Consider the following 21,538-nt stretch of genomic DNA (forward strand, 5'->3'; position numbering starts at 1 on the left):
CCCACAAAGGTTCAGATTCTGAACGATCCAGTCCAGATCTATGATCAAATAAAAAAACCAATCTACACACACAGTGCAGAAAGTACAAATTACTATCTTCTCTTTCTCTTCATCACTCAACCTCATTGCTTATATCCATCATTCAAATATCTTATCAGATATAACCAGTTACTCAGGTTATAAATTATTTCAATCCTTGTAAAATGAATTGACATGCATCACAACATAAGTATCTTAGTGCTATGAGAGAATTATACATCATGAACTCCATATCACAATTCCCATGTAATATAACAATGAATTGGTTTCTCTTTTGAAGCACTATTTATCTTTTTAAACAGTTTTTACATATAACTTACACTCCTTTAAATGTACACCCTTTTAATCTATTTAACCTGTTAAACATCAGATGAACTTTATCTCAATTTATACCAATTGCATTTTAACAACCACAATGAAATAATTCAAACTGCATTTATGCAAATATATTGAGTGGATACTCTTTCAACAAAATGATCTGAATACAAGAAATAGGTGCAATACACCTTCAATGCAGCACCACACTATCACTGCTGTGCTATTAAATTAGCTTAGCTGCGATCACTGCAGCACTAGCATTCATATTAAACTCCATTGACAACGATAGCCGTTAGCATAGCGGCTAGCGCCATTAGCGATCTTTTTCAAGGACATTCTCACAATTTACAGTGATACAGTCTGTACCACGGTAGTGTTAAACATTTGGCATCAATACCATAACTCCGATTGGTTTTAAGAAAAGTATCAGAACAAGATATCTTGATGTCAATTAGTTTCAACAAGCTAACACGGAGGCTTAGCCTATTAGCAACATAGGGCTATGCTTACCGGAGCTCACGAGGGGACCAACAAGAAAGATGCGGCTCCTCAGCTTCACTCTCTCACACACACAAATCACGTCCTATTAAACAGACAACTTATCAGCGATTGATATGAGGATATTATTCATTGATATATGTCTTTTATATCGTGTTTTCATACCGGGAAGTCTTAACCTTGTTCGGAACGACCTTTCAGGACGACGTCTCAGCCAAAAAGGAAGAGACCTTGAGAGTGCGCGCTAACAGAGAGTTAGAGAGTGGTTGCGCCACCCACTGTTCTGGTGTGAGATTACACCTCTATCTGAGATATGTCCATTTAGTAACTCCATATTCATGTGGGTTACACCCTCCCCTCCTGAATGTGCATGAGTCTCTTCATGCTGTTATGTGGTTCATAGGTGAACTATCATAGCTACCTATTGTGTCAAGAGCTTGGTTAAAGCTTTGTAAGAGACTCTGTGCAAAAGAGATTAAGGGTTTTCCCAACTGAACGTAGTGAAAGCGGTCAGGGGGTTGTCGTGATCTTTCTGACCTCCGTGTGGAGTCATTTGTTTCTCCATCTGCAGGATGCTCCATATCACCAGAAGACTCATCCTTTCCTTCATCAGCAAGAGCTGGAGTTTCATTTGTCATGTCCGGTTGGTTTTCATCTGACTTATCCATTTCATTCTCATTTGTCTCAATTTCATTCTCATTTGTCATATCCGGTTGCGTGATGTCTTTTCCAGTAGGGGTTTGCTCACCCATGACCCCCAGCTCCTCACTTTCAACCACCTCAGGAAGTGTTCCAACAGGTTCAGCAGGAAGGCTGCTGTCATTGGGCTCATCCTGGGGATGGGATACAGCAGGGTTTGCTGGTATGGATGGTAAGTGTCTATCCTCTACTGCTCGAGTTACAGTTGTACGGTGTCTCCTTGGAATTTCACAAACTTGGATGAACCTTTCCTCAGGAATAACAGAGGGATAGAAAGGTGAATCGTCCTCAGACTCTGAGTGTTCCTCTAAGAGTTGAGGGTGACTCTGTCTGGTTCTCGGCCTGCGGACCTTGGGTCTGGCTGGTTCAGTTTCCTCCACTTCTGACAGGTCACCGCAAGGGAGTAGGAGATCCCTATGTAGAGTTCGGATGGGTCCATCTCCGTTGGTAGGCTGTACTTTATACACAGGTAAGTCTCCCATCCTTTCCAGAACTTTGTACACAGTTGACTCCCACTTATCCGCAAGCTTGTGTTTGCTCCGCAGCCGCAGGTTCCGCACTAGAACTTGATCACCTGGTTCTAGTGTTGACTCTCTCACTTTTTTGTCAAAACGGCGTTTGTTCCGATCAGCAACCTTTTGTGAATTTCCGGTGGCAATCTGATAACTCTCCTCGAGGCGTGCTTTCAGATTTTTGACGTACTGGGAGTGAGATTTAGGAGAGCCATCTTTTACAGGTAGACGGAACGCGATGTCCACTGGCAACCTAGGTTGGCGACCAAACATCAATTCGTATGGGCTAAACCCAGTGACGTCGTTCTTGGTGCAATTATAGGCATGGGTTAGCGGTTTTACATAGTCTCGCCAGTGGCCTTTCTCTTTGTCTTTTAAGGTTCCCAACATGCCTAAAAGTGTGCGGTTAAACCGCTCTACAGGGTTTCCTCTTGGGTGATAGGGACTTGTGCGCACCTTAGTGATACCTGCAAGGGCGCAGAGTTCTTTGATGAGTTGAGATTCAAAATCCCTGCCCTGATCACTTAGCAACCGTTCTGGAAACCCGTAGTGCACTAAGAACTGTTCCCACAGAGTCTTTGCAACTGTTGTGGCTTTCTGATCTTTTGTTGGTATGGCAACAGCGTACTTGGTAAAATGATCGGTTATTACCAAGATGTCTTTGGTGTTGTGACTGTCAGGCTCTAGGGATAAGTAGTCTATGCACACCAGTTCCATGGGTCGAGTTGTCTGGATGTTCACAAGGGGTGCTGATTTCTCTGGCTGCGTTTTTCTCCTAACACAACGTCCGCATGACTTGATCTTTTTCTCCACGTCCCCAGCCATTTTTGGCCAGTAAAACCTTGCTCTTACCAAGTCCAGTGTTCTTTCCAAACCCATATGCCCCATATCTTCATGCAGGCACGTGAGAATGGTGGGTCTAAGGGACTTGGGGGCAACAAACTGGTACGTCACATCCTCTCCTGACCAACGAGTTCTGTACAGGAGGCCATCCTTCACCTCCAACTTTTTCCACTCTTTGAACATCAGCTTGAGCTCATCGGAGTCAGACGTGAGGTTGGGTTTGACTTCACCTCCAGCTTCCAAGACCTTGAGAACCTGTCCAATGACGGGGTCAGACCTTTGATGTTGTTGGAGTTCTGCTGGGCTGCAGGTTGGTATGGTGGAAAAACCTAGGACTCCCTCATCTACATAGGTGTCTGGCACTGCATCAGAGTGAATAGCAAGTGATTCCACAATGGTGATGGAAGGTATGTGGTTGTCACCCGTACCTAAGAGATGGCGTTGACACAAGGCAGTAATTGTGTCAGCTGGTAGGTCCTGCTGGTCAGGGAAGGAAGAGAGATGGTGCGAGGTGAATTGTTTAATTCGCTCCCTTTCCTCGAGAGAAGCTTGGTTGTCGGCCAGAGTATCTTGAGGCCGTCGGGAGAGACCATCTGCATCTTGGTTGCTCTTTCCAGCACGATACTTGATGTGAAAGTCAAAGGTGGAGAGAGCAGCCAGCCACCGATAACTGGCGGCGTCGAGTTTTGCTGACTTCAGGATGTACGTCAACGGATTGTTATCGGTTATGACGGTGAATGTGTTTCCATAGAGGTAATCTTGAAACTTCTCTACAATGGACCACTTCAAGGCTAGGAACTCCAGCTTGTGGGCTGGATATCGCTTTTCACTGGGTGAAAGCCCTCTGCTAGCATAGGCAATAACACGCATTTCACCGTCCTGCTCCTGGTACAGGGCAGCTCCTAAACCTGAAGTACTTGCGTCAGTGTGGAGGACGTACGGTAATTTTGGGTCAGCAAAACCTAGGACAGGTGCAGAGGTAAGCTTTTCGATGATTGTGTCAAAGGCTTTTTGACATTCCTGTGTCCATCGCTCATTAAAGGGCTCTTTGGGGTTGAAGTACCCTCCCAGGCTAGATGTTTTTTGGCCCTTCTTGCAGGGTGGGTAGCCGCTGGTGAGGTCATTCAAGGGTCTGACTATTTTCGAATAGTCTCTGACAAAGCGGCGGTAATACCCAGCAAAGCCTAAGAAAGACTTGAGCTCGCCAAGGGTTTGAGGTCTAGGCCAAGTGCGGAGAGCACTGACCTTGTCAGGATCAGTCTCTACCCCTTTGCTCGAGACAATGTGGCCCAAATACCTCACTGAGCTTTGGAAGAAGTGGCACTTTTTTGGCGAAAGTTTCAGGCCATGTTCTCTCAGTTGCTGAAGGACATGCTTAAGCCTGGTTTCGTGTTCCTCTAATGAGTGTGAGAACACAATGATATCATCTAAGAAAACTAGTACTTCCTTCAGATTCATGCTACCCATGACTCTCTCCATCAATCGTTGGAAAGTACTGGGAGCATTGGTAATGCCCTGGGGCATACGATTGAACTCGTAAAACCCCAAGGGGCATACAAAAGCTGTCTTAGGCTTATCACACTCCTCCATCTCAATCTGGTAATATCCAGATTTTAGGTCCATGACAGAGAACCATCTGGATCCAGCAAGAGCCGAGAAGGCTTCTTCAAGGTTGGGGAGTGCATAGGCGTCGCGGATCGTTAGTGCGTTCAATTTGCGATAATCAATGCAAAGACGGACTTCTCCATTCTTTTTGCGAACCACTACAATTGGTGAAGCGTAAGGGGATTCTGATTCCCGAATCACTCCTGCATCAAGGAGCGTTTGTAGGTGTTTTCTCACTGCTTCATAGTCGTTTGGGTGGATCGGTCGGGACCTTTGCTTGAATGGTGTTTCGTCTTTTAGCTTGATGTGATGCTTTACTTTAGTTGCATGTCCAAAATCTAAGTCACTTTGTGCGAACACGTCGCCATACTCAGTTAGACTTTGTGTTATTCTGTCCTTCCACTCGTTAGAGAGGGGGGAATCGCTAAAGTCAAATTTGAGATTGGACGTGGCAGGTTCATTGACTGGTTGAGGAGTGGCAGAACAACACTTCACTGTGTCAGTGTTTTTGTTTGGATCTGGTGAGTGGTCATAGATCTCGTCAGGAGTATGGAGCTCAGCAATGACACAGTTTGACGTAAGTGTAACATCATGGTCATTTTCATTTCTCACCCACACAGATAATTTGTGAGGCCGCTGCTTGGGCAAGGTGACGAGGCAGCACTCCACAAATACTCCACCAGGCAAGGTAGAGGATTCAGGCTGTTCAACGATTGCACACTCGCTGGTGGTGTCAGCTCTGACGTAGCTTTCAAGGCAGACTCTCTCTTGCGCAGGTATTACTTGCTGCACTTTGCCTTTGAGAGTTGCTAATCCTACTTTTCCTATAGAATTCAATGTGTTCCTGAGCTTGAGTACACGGATGATCTGCCTGTAGCCATAAGCAGAGGACAGCTCGTTTGGGTTTTTGTCACTACAGTACTCTTCATACAAGAGATCGAGTGCGTTTGTCCCAATTAGTACAGGTAAGTTACAGGTACTGCGCCGGTCTGGGACTACTAAGGCTAAAGCAGAAACTTCGGGCTCAGTCTTGACAAATTCTTTTGGAAACTTGAGATTGATGGGGACATAGCCTAAATATGGGACATTCTGCCCATTAGCACCTTCAACCTCGAGGGTATCAAGCGGTTGTATGGGGTGCTCTGACAGATGGCTGTTATAGAAAGAGTGAGTTACTGTGGTCACTTGGGACCCAGAGTCAAGGAGACATGCTGTGTTGACTCCTGACACACCAACATTAGCTGTACATTTCTGTCCTACAAGTTTTTTAGGTAGTTGAATTTGGTGTTCTACATTGTTGGATTGAATTAATGCTCTAGTCTTAGGATTTGCCTTTACTTTTGTCTTAGTTTTTGATTTGGGACATTTAGTTTCAGTTCCAGTTCCTGGTAGTCCCTCGTCAGGAACTGCATTCAGTTTAAACTTTCCTCCCATGTTGCTTGTCTTTGTTTAAACTCTTTGCGCTTCCTTTCAACTAGCTCAGGGTTTGCCTCATTGCTGCAGGAAGGCACAATGTGGCCATCCTCTCCACACTTGAAACAATACCATGGGCGGGGTTTCTTTGTGAGTTTCAGCTCTGTAGGGGACAACGTTTCTTCTACAGGAGGAGTTTTGAGTTTAGCCTTTGCTTTCTTACTTGGTTTAGCAGACACCTGGCTTGAACTTAAGGAGGCCTTAAGAGAAGCTATTTGGGCTTGTAATTGAGCCATTTGCTTTTCTAGTTGTTGTGTGTTATGGGAAGCAGGCGTTGCTGCGTCAATTTTGGGGACACATTCTTCCACTGAGAGGGAATTTGACTGGGCTTTTGTTTTGGTAATCCCAAAGTGCTGTTTCATTCGACTGGACTTAGCAGCTTGCCTGTCCTCTTCAGAACGTATCGAGAGCAGTAATTCAGCAAAGGAGGATGGATCGTTTTTCTTTTGCTCAAGCTGGAGACTGGTAATTAAACCATTGTTCCAGCAGCCTCTGCAGAATTGCTTAAGCAGTTGGCGATCTGAATCATGAGCAGCCAGGCCGCCTCGTTTGACGACTTTACTCAGGATCGTCTGCAAGCGTTGCAGATATCCAGAGGGCTTTTCACCAGAGTCTTGGTTCATGTTTAGAAACTTTGCAAAAAGTTCATCTCCATCTTCAATAATACCATAAGCAGAGTCAAGAAGAACAAGATATTCATGAGGAGAAGAGTTGGGCCCAAGATGCTTGACTATAGTGGCAGCAGGTGGAAGAAGGCCATCAACCATTTTCCTGGTTGTATGTTTGTCAGACATGGCAGGGTCTGCGAGGTAGAACTCAACATTGCTGCGCCATGTGTCATAATCAGACTCTGAAGGTGGACAGGGGATTTTCCCTGAGAAGGGTCTGAGTCTGGTATTGCCATGAAAATGAGAAGGCAAGTCACTATTCTTAATCACATGCTCGACTACTACTTTTTGCACCTCTGGAGTGGTTAGGTGCTCAGAAGGTAAGTACAGGGGCTGTTTCCTTTGAAGGGATGATGCCTCTGCACCTGCATCGAGTAGAAGTGAGTCACGTTCATGGGAGTGGATCAAGTCTGTAGCTATCCTCAGGGGACTTCCATTAACTGCTGGATCAGTTGCGGGTGGGGAACTGGTATGCTGAGATACCGGATTCTTTGATGTGTCTGGTTCAGTCGTCTTAGGTTGGGTAGACGCTTGAATTCTAGCTAACTCGTCTATCAAAACTTTCTCGAAATCTGCCCCACTTAATTTAGCAACATCCTTCAGTTCATTTAAGTAAGTCTGAGTTAAGGTAGAACCTCTGTCAGCAGTGTATAGTTCAGACAGAAGCTGAATGTGGTGGATAACATTTGGAATGCTGGTAGGTCTGTCGCAAGGTAAGCTATCCTGAATAAACTCAACAGCTCCACCGGATTCATATTCCACTATGGCTGCATCTTCGAACTTAGCTTCAGTGCTAGTAATCTCAATTACTCTTCCAATTTTACCATACTGTCCCAAATGCTCAAGAACTTCAGCATCTGCTTTACTATTACCCATGCCACTTACTAGAAGAGAATTTGGCACCTTAACATTTTCAGATGTAACTGTATCCATATTTGGATGATACCAGTGTTCACAGATGGAGTGCAATAAAAATGTCAGACTGTTCAACCTTCACGCTACCAAGGATTTAGACTTCTCCTGGCTAGCTCGCCAAGTTTTATGTAGCGCCCTCTAGCCTTACCACACTGATAACTAAACTTAAGAGCGCTAACATTCATCTAGGTTCGGGAAAAGATACCTGGAATTACTTAATTGACTCACTAGGAGAGAGTAAACGTGGAAGTGAACAGTGACCACCTTTATTGCCTCAGCAACAAACATATGGCAATGCAAGTGAATGAACAAAAGATATCACCATACAAAATACACTCTTCCAAAGTATCAAAAGAATCTTCACTAAAATAAATAAAACAAAGAAAAACAGACGGTCCAAGTTTGGTTTCCTTTTGCTGCAGTTCTCCTTTAAGAGAAAAGAGATTTTCCTCGACTTGTTGTGTGCACACTATGTAAATGTCCCTAACACTACCCGGGTAGTTTGAATGTGTTAGTTCTTATCTGGTTCCTGAATGAATGAAATGAATGGATGGTCCTGATGTCCTCTGAGGGCGGACCCACGGCTGGCCACACCGGGGTTCTGGTCCGTCCACAGTCGATGTCTCTTGGGTTAGCTCGCCACTGAACCCACAAAGGTTCAGATTCTGAACGATCCAGTCCAGATCTATGATCAAATAAAAAAACCAATCTACACACACAGTGCAGAAAGTACAAATTACTATCTTCTCTTTCTCTTCATCACTCAACCTCATTGCTTATATCCATCATTCAAATATCTTATCAGATATAACCAGTTACTCAGGTTATAAATTATTTCAATCCTTGTAAAATGAATTGACATGCATCACAACATAAGTATCTTAGTGCTATGAGAGAATTATACATCATGAACTCCATATCACAATTCCCATGTAATATAACAATGAATTGGTTTCTCTTTTGAAGCACTATTTATCTTTTTAAACAGTTTTTACATATAACTTACACTCCTTTAAATGTACACCCTTTTAATCTATTTAACCTGTTAAACATCAGATGAACTTTATCTCAATTTATACCAATTGCATTTTAACAACCACAATGAAATAATTCAAACTGCATTTATGCAAATATATTGAGTGGATACTCTTTCAACAAAATGATCTGAATACAAGAAATAGGTGCAATACACCTTCAATGCAGCACCACACTATCACTGCTGTGCTATTAAATTAGCTTAGCTGCGATCACTGCAGCACTAGCATTCATATTAAACTCCATTGACAACGATAGCCGTTAGCATAGCGGCTAGCGCCATTAGCGATCTTTTTCAAGGACATTCTCACAATTTACAGTGATACAGTCTGTACCACGGTAGTGTTAAACATTTGGCATCAATACCATAACTCCGATTGGTTTTAAGAAAAGTATCAGAACAAGATATCTTGATGTCAATTAGTTTCAACAAGCTAACACGGAGGCTTAGCCTATTAGCAACATAGGGCTATGCTTACCGGAGCTCACGAGGGGACCAACAAGAAAGATGCGGCTCCTCAGCTTCACTCTCTCACACACACAAATCACGTCCTATTAAACAGACAACTTATCAGCGATTGATATGAGGATATTATTCATTGATATATGTCTTTTATATCGTGTTTTCATACCGGGAAGTCTTAACCTTGTTCGGAACGACCTTTCAGGACGACGTCTCAGCCAAAAAGGAAGAGACCTTGAGAGTGCGCGCTAACAGAGAGTTAGAGAGTGGTTGCGCCACCCACTGTTCTGGTGTGAGATTACACCTCTATCTGAGATATGTCCATTTAGTAACTCCATATTCATGTGGGTTACAAGCGGTAAAATGAACAAGAAAGAAATGCTGAGATAGAGAGGAGAGCCATATGTTAAAATACTTTAATATTGAGCTGTTAAAATGTTAATATGGCATAGAGCTGCACATTTTAAAATGGCTCTTTTTACTGTGCATTTGCTGTCACAAAGTCGTTTGGAAGGAACAGGTGAAATGTGTTGCTATAGCATCAGAGTTGCGTGAATGCAAAACAGTTCCCTTTTTTGTTGTTGCAGCTATATGCATCTATTCCGTCGCTGCAGTGCTGTTGTGCAGGACTCATCTGTAACACTTGCACAGATATTGGATGAGGAATTTGTTTTTTCAGCCTCCTGTTCAGTTTGTCTTCTGCACAATGAGCTGCCAGTGGCCCCATTGGCCCTGATCCCTGGCACGTTGCCCTCTGCGGATCCCGACTGCAGCTCCCTGACAAGGACACTCCTCCACCTGCGAGAGAAGATGACAAGAAATACAATACGGCCAGTAGGCTGGCTGCTTCAGCCCGAGACCAATGCCTTAGCTATAAATCCATGTTGCAGGGTTGATAAGTTAATTGCCTGTACTGCTATCTTTTTTTTGCTTGTGTCTCATATAGAAGAACCGTCTGTGAGAGTTATTTGACAACAAATAGGTACTGTCTTCAAGCATAGGACAAACAGGATAGGGACACCGGATAAGAAAATGAGGGACCTTTCTTTTGAAAAGTACCAAGAGCTACAGTCTGTGTACGCACGAAACATTTTGCATGAGTTTGTGTTTGCACATTTGGCTAATTTTAACTCATCTTGGAGCACAAACATTATGTGGAAATGTGGTGTTTGCAGAGGGAAGCGTGCCTGTGGATTTTTATAGGATGCAAGATGAGACGGGGATGTCGTATTTTTGGAGTAAGATTTGCTGTATGACTTGTCACTTCTCTGTGGTGTTAACGCTCTGACAACATGGATGTGGTCAGAAGTCTGTTGCCTAAAGCTAACATTTTAATTCAAAAGAAATGAATTGCAGATGTTTCTCTGTGGGATCCTTCTATTGAAAGACAGATTTGTGTTCCTCCCTTGTTTACTCACAAATGCGCACATGCAAACGAGAAAGCTGGAGGTCACACGCAAGCGTTTGTTACCCGCCCATGCGACAAACACACAAGCACAGAAACATGCGACCACGCACACGCATTTCCCCACATGGCTTTCACAGAGGGTTACCACAAAATGCATCACCCGTCAGCTGCTGGTTGGTGCTGGATAAATGGAGGAGGACGGAGGAATGCAGTTCCAGCGAGGATGCTCTCCTCTGGGTTTGGACAGGGACCAAGTCGGTCTTAAATTGGCCACAGTTATAGTCATGGATGCCATCTTGCTATTTAAAATCCCATGTTCTCCCCTCAGTGTTTGCACAGCTCACCACAGCCTCCCTAAACTACCACCTACCCTCCCTGCACGGCACAGAGGGGCTGGTTGAGGACCAAAATTGGACCAAGACATATTTAAATGCACAAGTTCTAAAGTGTTTCAAAAGATTATTTTCATTCATGGTGTTCTCCGTTCTATTCTTAACGGGCATGTTTCAAAAGATGCGTCATTTCTCAAAGAGGGATCGGATCATTTGTGTCCTTCAAATTATAATTGACTTATGTTTTCTTTGGGGTGGCAGTAGCTCAGTCTACAGGGACTTGGGTTGGGAACCGGAGGACCGATGCGGACCAAAAATATTGAAGTTATACTGGTAGCTGGAGAGGTGCCAGGGCACTTCTCGGGCACTGTCGAGGTGCCCTTGAGCACAGCACCAAACCCAAAAACTGCTCTGATGCATTCCCTGCATCGTAAAGCAGCCTTACTCTGACATCTCTCCACCATTGCTGGTCCACAGGTTTGTGTATGTGTGATTTGGGCCTTTGTGTGTGAGAAGAATGTCCCTAAAATAACAGAGTGTAAACCCAAAATTCCCTCAGAAATTAATAAAGTATTAAGACACCTGCTGCGAATCAACTAGCAAAGGATATTTACAGGGAATTATATTGAAAGTTGTCTGAAAAAAATATTGACTGATAGGCTGTAAAATCTAATTAATAGTCATTCCCAGAGACAAATATTAATTCAGTTAATTCAAGTTTCACATGTTTGCTGATTGGATTTGATTTTTTTTCTTCTACTTGTATATTAAACAGCAACTCAACCATCAAATATTTGTCTTTTTTTCTTGATAAATGAAAAATAAAGATTCTCCATCCTCAAATAATTTAGCTATCTTTCGTCAGATGTCTTCAATCCTCATCACTTCAGCACATGGTACATGTGCAGTTCTTTCTCATAGATACACGTGTAAAAAAAATGGAACTCCTAATAGTTGTATTTGTTCACGCAGACACACTCACACGTGTAAACGTGTTACTTAATCTGCTAATGGTACGCAGAGCCAGGTCAACAAGATGCACACAATGCAGGCTGGAACATGAAGCTGTAATACTGCTGTATCATGAATCATAAGAATCATATTACAAGCATTGTTATGCATATTTGTCCATGGAGTGGCCCATCTATCTCCTCTATTAACCGTAATCACTTTTATACATGCAAAGTACGAATTATTAACATGCGGGCTACCACGCTGATTAATCACACATGTGCAACAGCAGCTTCAGAACTCTTCTTGATGACTCACGAGGAAGTAAACAATTACACTGTTTGCCCCGTACACCATTGTAAGGCTCCGTGACTTGTCGTTGATTCATTATTCATACTTAGGGCATTATTATTCCATTGTATGCGCTACAAAATGGGATCATTAGCATGGAGTATGAGAATGTGAAAAATGGAAATATTGGGGAAATTGGTGGTGGATATAGTGGGGTAGGAAACCCCAAACAATCCCCACTATTAGCAGAGAAAGAATGGTAATGTTCCCAGAAGTAATTAGGATTAGCATAATTTGACGGCGCATGAATGATGCATGGATGATTGATATGTCGATACACGCAGTGTAATGAGTCCCTTATCTCCACTCTCCACTGAAGACTTTTGTGTGGAGCTAACCCGAGGTGCCATCTAGTGTAGTTGTAGACTTCCCAAGGGGGGTATAGGGGAGGAGGGCTGCCCTATGCACACAGACACGTTCACACGAGCAGAAACTCCGAGGCTACAGTAAAGTAAGAGCAGTGGTAGCATTGCACCATCCTGAAATAACTGACTGAAGACTGTGCTTTTATCTTGAAAGGCTCCCAGTTTGAGGCAGACCAGGAAATATGATACAGCAGCTCGTGTTCTCTTTATTCCTTTTCTGAAAGACAGCCTTTGTCTCTGTGCATGAAGTGTATGTACTTACATGTCTTCTTGTCTGTATATTTGCACTTGAAGCCACTCTGTGTGTGCATTCCTGTGTTGCAGCTGGACAGCTTTATCAGCAACTGTGCATGTAGTCGGTCACTTTGAGCTGCTTTTAAGTGACAGCTATCGATCGGACGTTGGTGTTGTTGCAGAGGCTTCAAAGCTGCACCTTGCCCTCTGCCTCCCACTTGAGATCGTAACACAAGAGTACCTGCAGCAATACAACACGTACTGTACTCAGCTTCACTTTCTTAAAGCGGTACCTTCATACCTCTGTGTGTGTGTGTGTGTGTGTGTGTGTGTGTGTGTTGTCGAAGTGTGTGAGCTGTGATGCTTTGAATTTAGTGTAACGTCTCCTGACCCTGACGCAGCTTCGCGACTCAGTCTTCTTTTTTCTTCTGCTCAGTGACTGACCCATGATCAATCGATGCACTTGCAAACATTCACTCACTCAAAGCCAGTGTGTAGCTCTTCTATTAACACTATACATTATAGAACTAGACAGTTTTCTGAGTAAAAGAAACATTCTTGACTTCTGGTAATGGCGAATAGTTATGTGGTGGCTACTCATGCTCTGTTGCTGATCTTGAAGTTAATACTACTCACTTTACACAGTCCGCAAACAACAATAAAGTGACGCAACCTAAACACAGGCGTAAGAAGTGAATATGCCAAGACGAGGAGTCGAAGAGAAAAATAAAAAAATGAAACGAGAGATTGTTCATGAAGAAAACCTGTCGGGGTCTGATCACGAAGACGGAGGTGTAACAGGTCAAACAGAAAGATTTAAAAGTGAAAACATAATATGGACATCATAAAGAAACACTCTAACTCAAAGTTGTGATGGTATTAAGCCCTGTGATAGTTTAAGGAATAATCTTCATATTCCACATAATCAAAGAGAATGCAAATTTGTCAAAGTAACTGGACCTTACAGATATATATGGACAAAGGCTGTTTTGTCGAGTACTTGATTCTGATTGGTTAATAATGACGCTCTACGAAGTGTTATTTCTGTATAGCAGACAGCTGCTATAAGTAATTGACTGTACAGATGTAGTTCTGATCACTGTCTCTGTTGGTTGAAATCTGCAGAATGCGGTCGTGCTAATGTGACATCAGCCTGTTTATAAGACAGAATAACTGACTGAAACGATGGGCGAAGGAAAGGATGAGAGGGAAATCTACGGAAGCCTCTTGAAGTCAGCTTTAAAGGGAGCATGGGCTGTGTTTAAAGACCGGTTCACTGAAATGACAAAGTTTAAGAAGCTTTTTCTGAGGCTGTGTAATAAGCGGCATAAAGTACAGCAGGTAAGTTTGACTGAAAATGAACCCATTGAGGGAGAAGTAACCCCTCTCTGCTTACAGCATACTCACCATACATTATCTCTGAATACACAAAAATGCTATAGACCTTTGATGTCAGTCAGCTGCTGCCAACAACTATATCCCAATATGCTCATATTTTTTTTCAAAGCTATTTAACGAAATAGGAACGCATGTACAAAAGCAGCTTCTGGTTTTTGTAAATGTCCCTTTTATGAGCAGCTTTTAGGTGTATACATGAAATATGTTGACCTTCTTAACTTTACAGTCTGAGCAGTTAGTTTCAAACTGAAAGTCATTAAGTACTCAAAGCAGAGTTCACTCATTCGCGCAAAGACTCTGACTGTTCTGTCAGCTCCACAATCATCCTGCCTGATAAGAGCACAAGATAGACGTACCTGTCTTTGAATTATTATTCTCTTTTCCAACTCAACCTGCCTTTAAGAGCTTTACCCTGTGGCTACAAATCAAACATCCCACATTACAGAATCATTACGCACATATCATCCACAATAACAGAAGAGGCGAGGAGCGAACTTGATCTATTACTGCAGGCAGCTTGCTGAGTGTCAGTTCAGTCTTCCTCAGTGCAGTCAGCTGACCCCAAATAACCCCCCGTCCTCACTCTGCCTCTCTTTAGAGCGCACTCTTTTTCTCTCTCTCCTCCTTCCTCTCACTTCTTCCTTCATTCAGAGACGCCTGAATATAGGTCAGCATTCTCTAAAATCCTCATCCTGCTGAAAGTTTGATAAGTGCACTCCAGGTGGTAGTCGGCAGAATATTATATTGTGTGGGTCCAAGTGTCCACATTAGGGATACTCTGATGATTAAAGATAATCAGCCATCGTCGAGAGAGCCTCAGTAATATTCTGTGGTTTTCTTAATGTGCTGTTTATATGTTCTCAGATCGAATTTTATTTATTCATAATTTAATTTTTTTTTTACTGTTTAAGGGGTTCTTTCCCATAAATCACACAAACACTTCCCTCTGGTGGTGTGTAGCCTACTTTTGTTTTTCTTGGCCACGTTTAAACAGACACATTAATCTCTTTGCGGTGCTGAAACCAATAAAAAATGTAACACAAAAAAAAATCCACAGCAATCACTCTCCAATACAAAAACAGTATCCATGTTTTCAGAGCCACAATGTACATAAGAACAGATCTTTCAGAAATAAGAGGGAAAACCCTGAAAACAAAATTAATGGAGAAGCAAGTAAGAGAAGAAACTGTGTTTTCAGGCCATTTTCAATACATCTGAATGTGATGTGAATGACATGCTGACATAAACCATCACAATATCTCAACCTAAAATTCAATAAAGAGAGATACTGCATGTTACTGGGAAGTCCCAGTGTAAGTGAGTGTACATCTTCTACATCTCTGTCCTCAGCAGCAGTACAGCTCCTGAGAATAGAAGCCACACTCCTTTTTGTCATCAAGATGAATAATTTAGAATTAAGGTGTTATGAAAAAGCCATTTAGGAATTTAACTAAAATGAAAACCAAAGAATTAATCAATAGGGTGCTTTCACACTTGGATTGGACCTGTTTGTAAAAGTTGTTCTTAAAACAGGAGTTGTTTTCCTCCCAGGCCCGGGTCATATGTGAATAAAGCAATCCCACTCTGATGTGGAACAACACAAGCAAGCTGAGATCGCCGAGATAAGCTCGTCTTTACTATCGTCCAATGGAGCGGTTCATTTGCTGTGAAAACTTAATCAACCCAGAAACCTGAACAAATAACTGCTTGACTCTATAGGAGTGGTAGCTGTTAGCAGTAGTACAGTATATGTATACGCATTGGTAGCAGTAGAAGTAGTCATAGTAGTAGTGGGCTACTGGTAGATGGTGGCAGAATAAAACTACGAGGCAATACCGATGACAATTGATAATCAGCATAAAAATAGCAATAGGGCAATGTTAATCGCCATTCTCCATCCACACCATCAAATCATCACAGAACTTAACGTCTTCTGGTTCAACAGCTGGTTTAGTTCAGAGATGTGCTTTGAACCAGGGGAATCCCACCACTGGAACCTCCACTTTTTCAAAGCTGGTCTCTACTTTATAAATTGCCAGTGGAGTTTCGGTGTTGGCGCGCCAGTGCTTTTGAGAGCCCCCCTTGGTCATGCACTGACATGCACATTTGGAAGCTTCTGCATTTTTGTGAGTGGTGTCAATGAGGATTTGACCTCCTCGCTGCTCCTACTCAACCCTGGAATCGTTTTGTTTTTTTCGGTTAACTAGCTAACGTGAGTTAGTTTCTTAGCGCTACCCTACAATGCAAAAATAGTGACTTCTAAGCATGATATTTATTTACCAACTTAGAGGGGAAAGGATGCTTTGGCGTGATAGTATAATGACATCCCTGGGCTGGTTTGTATTTTTCGATTGCTTCGCGATATTAAAGTGTGAACACAAAAAGACCCATGGGAAAAATACAACAATGTATCAAAGATTTAATTGAGAATCTGCAAATGAAGTGTTAAAGGTAATGGCATTACTTTTAAAACATTGAACAGTGAATCTGTAAAGATTTCTCCTTTTGAGTTGATTGAGAAAAAAAACATCCCGAAACTACAAATATATGCTTTCCATGTGGAATTTAAATCTCCACCAACAATCATGAAAAACACCAAACGAGGACATGTCCTCAAGGACGTGTGTGCATAGCACTTTACAGTCTATGCTAAGGCTTGTTGGAGATGCGATTGTTGGTCTAACACCTTACAAAAATGCGTTGTGTAGTTTTTCTGTCACCCATCTCTAACCTGTTCCATGAAACCTGTGCACAACATGGGGTGTTTGGAATATCTGCAGTGTAACAGGGAGACTGTGAAAACACACATTTTTTACTTCCACCGCAGCCAAAATTCCCCTCTATTATATTTGGAAGGAGAAAATTGTGTTGGAAAGATATCATCATTCCTAGCTAGAGAATATTCAAACTATGAGCATTGCTAGATACAACCATTTTTTTCTCCTCATCTCGTTTTGAAGAAATGGCTCTTTTTGCTCTTTTACTGACAAAATAAGCCAAGTTGGTGAGTTCTTGCTGTTGAAAAAAAAAAAGTACACTTGATAATATTTACCTTTTGAAAAGGTAGAAAAGGTGTTCGACAGACCGTCTCAGGTATTTGAATCGCTCACTCTGGCTCTTCATATTTCTACAATTAGGGGCTGATCCCTCCCAGCCGCACTCCAGCAGCTAGCCATTAATCAATCACACTCCAATTCTCCTCCGCCACAGGTTATGATTTTCACATTACTTCACACTCCTTTACCTCCATCAGGCGGCAAAATGACCTAACACCCTCCTGCTCCCGCTAACCACCACCTCAACCACTCTCACATCTCCATCGTGAGGTGTTTGCTGTTTGTTGGAGGCAATGAGAAAATCAAGTATTGTGTGTGCGCTCACATCTGAGTTACTACATGACGGGGTAACCACGGCCGCGAGTCTCTCCCCGCCACACACCCATTATCCTTTTCTAATTACACTTTCCTTCTGAAACAGCGGATCAGAGGGCGCCATTGACTGCTTTTAATCTGCCACCAAATTTTAATTAACACAGACGTGACCCCCGTCTCCGATACATCCCGCAGAACGTCGGGATCACAATAACTCATAAATCACACACGGCAGAATTCATTCCCCCCCGCTTCCCTCACCGTGATGAATTTCCAGATGGGGGCTGGTGGCTGTTAATGTCGGGAAAAATATGAAGGAGGGAGAAAGACTCCGAGAGATATTGTAAGAGGCAGAGAGGGACAAGGGAAGACGTGAAAGATCGACAGAAATGCCAGATTTGTGAGAAATACATTGAAGTGTTTATATGCATGGAAAAGAGCTGTATTTTAAGAGAGAGAGGGAGAGAAAGAGAGAGAGAAATGGCAGCATCACTGGTATGCTGTCAACCTTTGAGAGATTTGTTACCGTGGAGAGGATTATGGAGGCTGTGAAATGGGGATGTGATAATATGCCGGGTGTTGAGGAATGCGATGTGGGCCAGCCAACTTCACAGTCTCTGAAAATCAAAAGGCTGAACAAGTGAAAACTGAAAACGACTCGCTGATGTTCTGAAGACTTAATTGACTCGTCTGCATGTTTGTGAGGCTGTACTATTTCTTTAATCATGGACTTTCAATTAGAAAATTACCATTCCATGAATTATTCTACTGGGTGAAATTAATGCATCGGAGTCTCATTAAACTATCTGCAGCTAAAAAGAATTTCTCTTCAACACTGATGGCCTTTATTTTGGATTTGCATGCTCCTGGGTTAGTTTGTGTGTGTGTGTGTGCGTCTGTGCTGTGAAGTGTGTGTATCAGTGTTTGCATCTGTCTGTGGAGTCGGAGGTGGAGGTGGAGGTGGGCAGGGTGCCGGGGTTTGTTATTACTAAATCGCTCAACCGTGCTGCTAATTAAGATGCATAGCATCCCCCTATGAACGTCAATGTCGCTAATTATCAAACAATGTAGTGCTCACTAGATATGAGAACTGGCAGCCTCTGTAGTCATGTTACCGACCTATTACTGCTACAATTACCAAGAGCCTGTCAGTCTCCTTGTTAGTCATCTGCCTTCATTTTTACAGAACTAAAGCTTGTTTTTTTTTCTTCTTCTTCCCCCCTCTCTTTTGTTCTCTCTCCAGGCTATGGCTTTGTGGATTTTGACAGCCCAGCTGCAGCACAGAAGGCCGTGTCGTCTCTCAAAGCCACCGGGGTTCAGGCCCAAATGGCCAAGGTAAGAACGGTTGAAAAGCACGTCCTCCCCTTACATTCTTATTAGCAGTTGTTGCACATTCAGCTCCCTCCAGGGATTTAATATTGTGCACTTAACACACTTAATCAGTTTTAGTGGATCTGAAAGTTTCCCACTTACAAACCGGTTTTCTCCATAAACACACTTTTATAGAAAGTCATTTTCCACAGAGCTTTGCTGTTGAATGAAAAACATCTTCCCTGGTGTAAGACAACTCTTAAATGTGGGCTTGTAACTGCGTATGTGTGTCATACGGCAAGTTAGAGGCCACTGTGGTGCATGTAGGTCTGTTTTATGTCCCTGACACTAAGTGACAGGCCCGAGCTGTCGTCTCACGCAGTCCAGTATCAAGACTTTGCTTCACAACATGTGTGCTTGGCTTGTTTCAAGTGGTTTTGTGGATGTAGTCGTGCATGAGAATACATGGATGTGAACTGCATTATTCCATGACATGTAAGCATGTAAACCGGTCCTGTTTGTAATCAAAGTTTGACCGAGCGTTTGTCCTGTTGTGCGGTATTATTAAGCCGCTAAAGTGGAAGCAGATGAGACAGGCTGTGTGAGAAGTACAAACGGAGATGAACGACTTTGAGGGGGAAAACACTGGAAGGGAGGGAATGTAATCATTTAACAGTCAACCTCAGAATCTTTTTGTTAAAGATCGTGACTTTCAGTTCATACTGTCGAGGTTCATACTGGGTGAGGGTGAGGGTTTTCTGTTCCCAGCTTTTTTTATTTCCTCGCTGACTGCACAGCGAATCATCTAGCGCACAGCAGGACCCCCAGGACGTCTGTGATCGACGAGGCTATTTTTGAACCAGCCGATGATTTGCAGGTGTCAGAATATCTAAATAGGTGAACAAAATGTCAGTAGCATTAAAGCAATGAATATGGTGATTACTATGACGATACACCGTGAGTGATTTTCTCAGACGAGATAGTCCGCATTTGATCTAATCCAAAATCCCCCCCGCCCCGAAGCCAAATGATGAGATGGAGAATGGCGATGGCGCCGCTGAAGATGACAGAATTGATGACAACGATGAAGGCAGCAATTATTTTGATCAAATGGGATGAGATCTGACAGGAGGAGATGATATTCCGTGCGGTGCTCAGGTGTGCCATTTCTCAAACGCACCATTTGGCCGTTTCCTCTCCCCCACTGGTGTCCTTCTTCCAATATTTATAAGAGGCCGGGCACTCAGAATACAGATAAGAAGCCGTGCTCTTTGCCTTTCTCGTTTTAAGACCACACTTTGCATCGCTCCCCTTCACTCAGTCAATATTGTCACCAGAGAGGTCTTGTCCCTTAAAACAAAGAGCTGACCTTTTGTAAGAATGTTTGTTTGCATGTATGTGTGTTCAAAATCATTTCCTATTAGCATTATGTTCTGCTTTTTTTTTTTCTTTCTTTTTTTTATAGCAACTCCATGTTCTATTCATAAAATGGAAAGGCCAGTATTATTCTCTGCTGGCTCAGTTCTTTTATCACACTAGTGAGGGACATAAAGGAGTAGTTTGCCTTTATAGACTCGCTCTTCATGTCTTTAACATCTCTTTAGCAGGTGTCAAGACCATCACTCTTATCAGCTCCTCCCCTTGTGGTCGACGCTGTTTCGTCTGCACTCACGTCTTCGGAAAACACATTTGCATTCACAACCGCCTCGGGTCGCCCCCGCAAAACATCCAATAGGTGCAATTTATTCCAATCAATAATTAACAGCCGGCTGTCTTTGTGTCCGTCTACCTGCCAAGGTGTCTCTGTCATGGCGGAGCAGCGTTTCCCCTGCATGGCGAGGCAGGATGAAAAACCCAGGTGCACATTCAAAAAGGTGTAAATCACAAAGACGGTTTTTGGTAATGCCACAATAAGAGCATTCCGCCTCATTCTCTCACTCCCTCCGCTCCGTTTTGTCACATATATCTCTCCACAACAAAGTAATAAAGGAATAGCAAGTCAGAGCCAGAGGCTTTGAGCTCATTAAATAAAACCGTCACAGTAATCAAGTTGCGCCTTTTTCCTGCCTTGACGCCATTAAAACGCTTTTATTACGGTGCCTTATTTTAAACACAGCTGCAGAGCAGAGAGAAACTGAGCAGGGAAAAAGGAAAGCGTCACTTGGTTTCCTCTTATTCCTCCAGTGTAACAGCCTGCCGTCGCTCTCCTCTTACTCCCCTTGGAATTTGAAATACCAAGGCAGCGGAGATGAAACATTGCCTTCCTTTTGTCTTGCCCTCCCCGGGGGATGGTGACAGCAAGAGGGAGGAGAGGAGCCATAATTAAGACACCTAAAGGACACTTCCCCCCTGCGCCTCACTTCCTGTCACTCACCTCTACACAAGTCACAGATAAGAGCACTTAGCATAGGTGTGGAGTATTTGTGTGTGTGTGTGTGTGTGTGTGTGTGTGTGTGTGTACATGAGTAGGTTTTTGCTTGAACTCGACAGTGAACATATTTGCAAGTGCCCGGCTCCTTATGCACGTCAGACTTTACACATATATTGTGTTATTATTTTCCTGAACATGAACACAGCCATACTCACTTTTTGTGTGTTTAATCTTTTAAATCTGTTGGACTGTTTTGTGACAGTTTGATCACTTTGAGCCATAAGGTTAGCTTCATGAAGATTTCCTTTAACATGTGAGTAAGCGTTTGGATATGATGCATAAACAAAAACATCCATTTATAAAACTTAAATGATTTTT

The 21,538-nt window shown here is 42.9% G+C and overlaps 1 protein-coding gene across 8 annotated transcripts in view; it reads left to right on the forward strand.

The window, feature by feature from the left end:
• The window catches only part of LOC306839969 (RNA-binding motif, single-stranded-interacting protein 3), a gene marked incomplete at its 3' end in the record, with an annotated part of 278,776 nt that overhangs the window by 138,034 nt on the left and 119,204 nt on the right, over positions 1-21,538 (forward strand). For all 8 annotated transcript variants that reach the window (XM_079368934.1, XM_079368937.1, XM_079368936.1 and 5 more), the window contains one exon: positions 18,722-18,813. In XM_079368934.1, the coding sequence (XP_079225060.1) occupies positions 18,722-18,813 (92 nt within the window). The remainder of the gene's footprint in view (positions 1-18,721; positions 18,814-21,538) is intronic.

This window comes from Symphodus melops, assembly GCF_947650265.1.
Source record: "Symphodus melops genome assembly, chromosome: 18".
Lineage (NCBI taxonomy): Eukaryota > Metazoa > Chordata > Actinopteri > Labriformes > Labridae > Symphodus > Symphodus melops.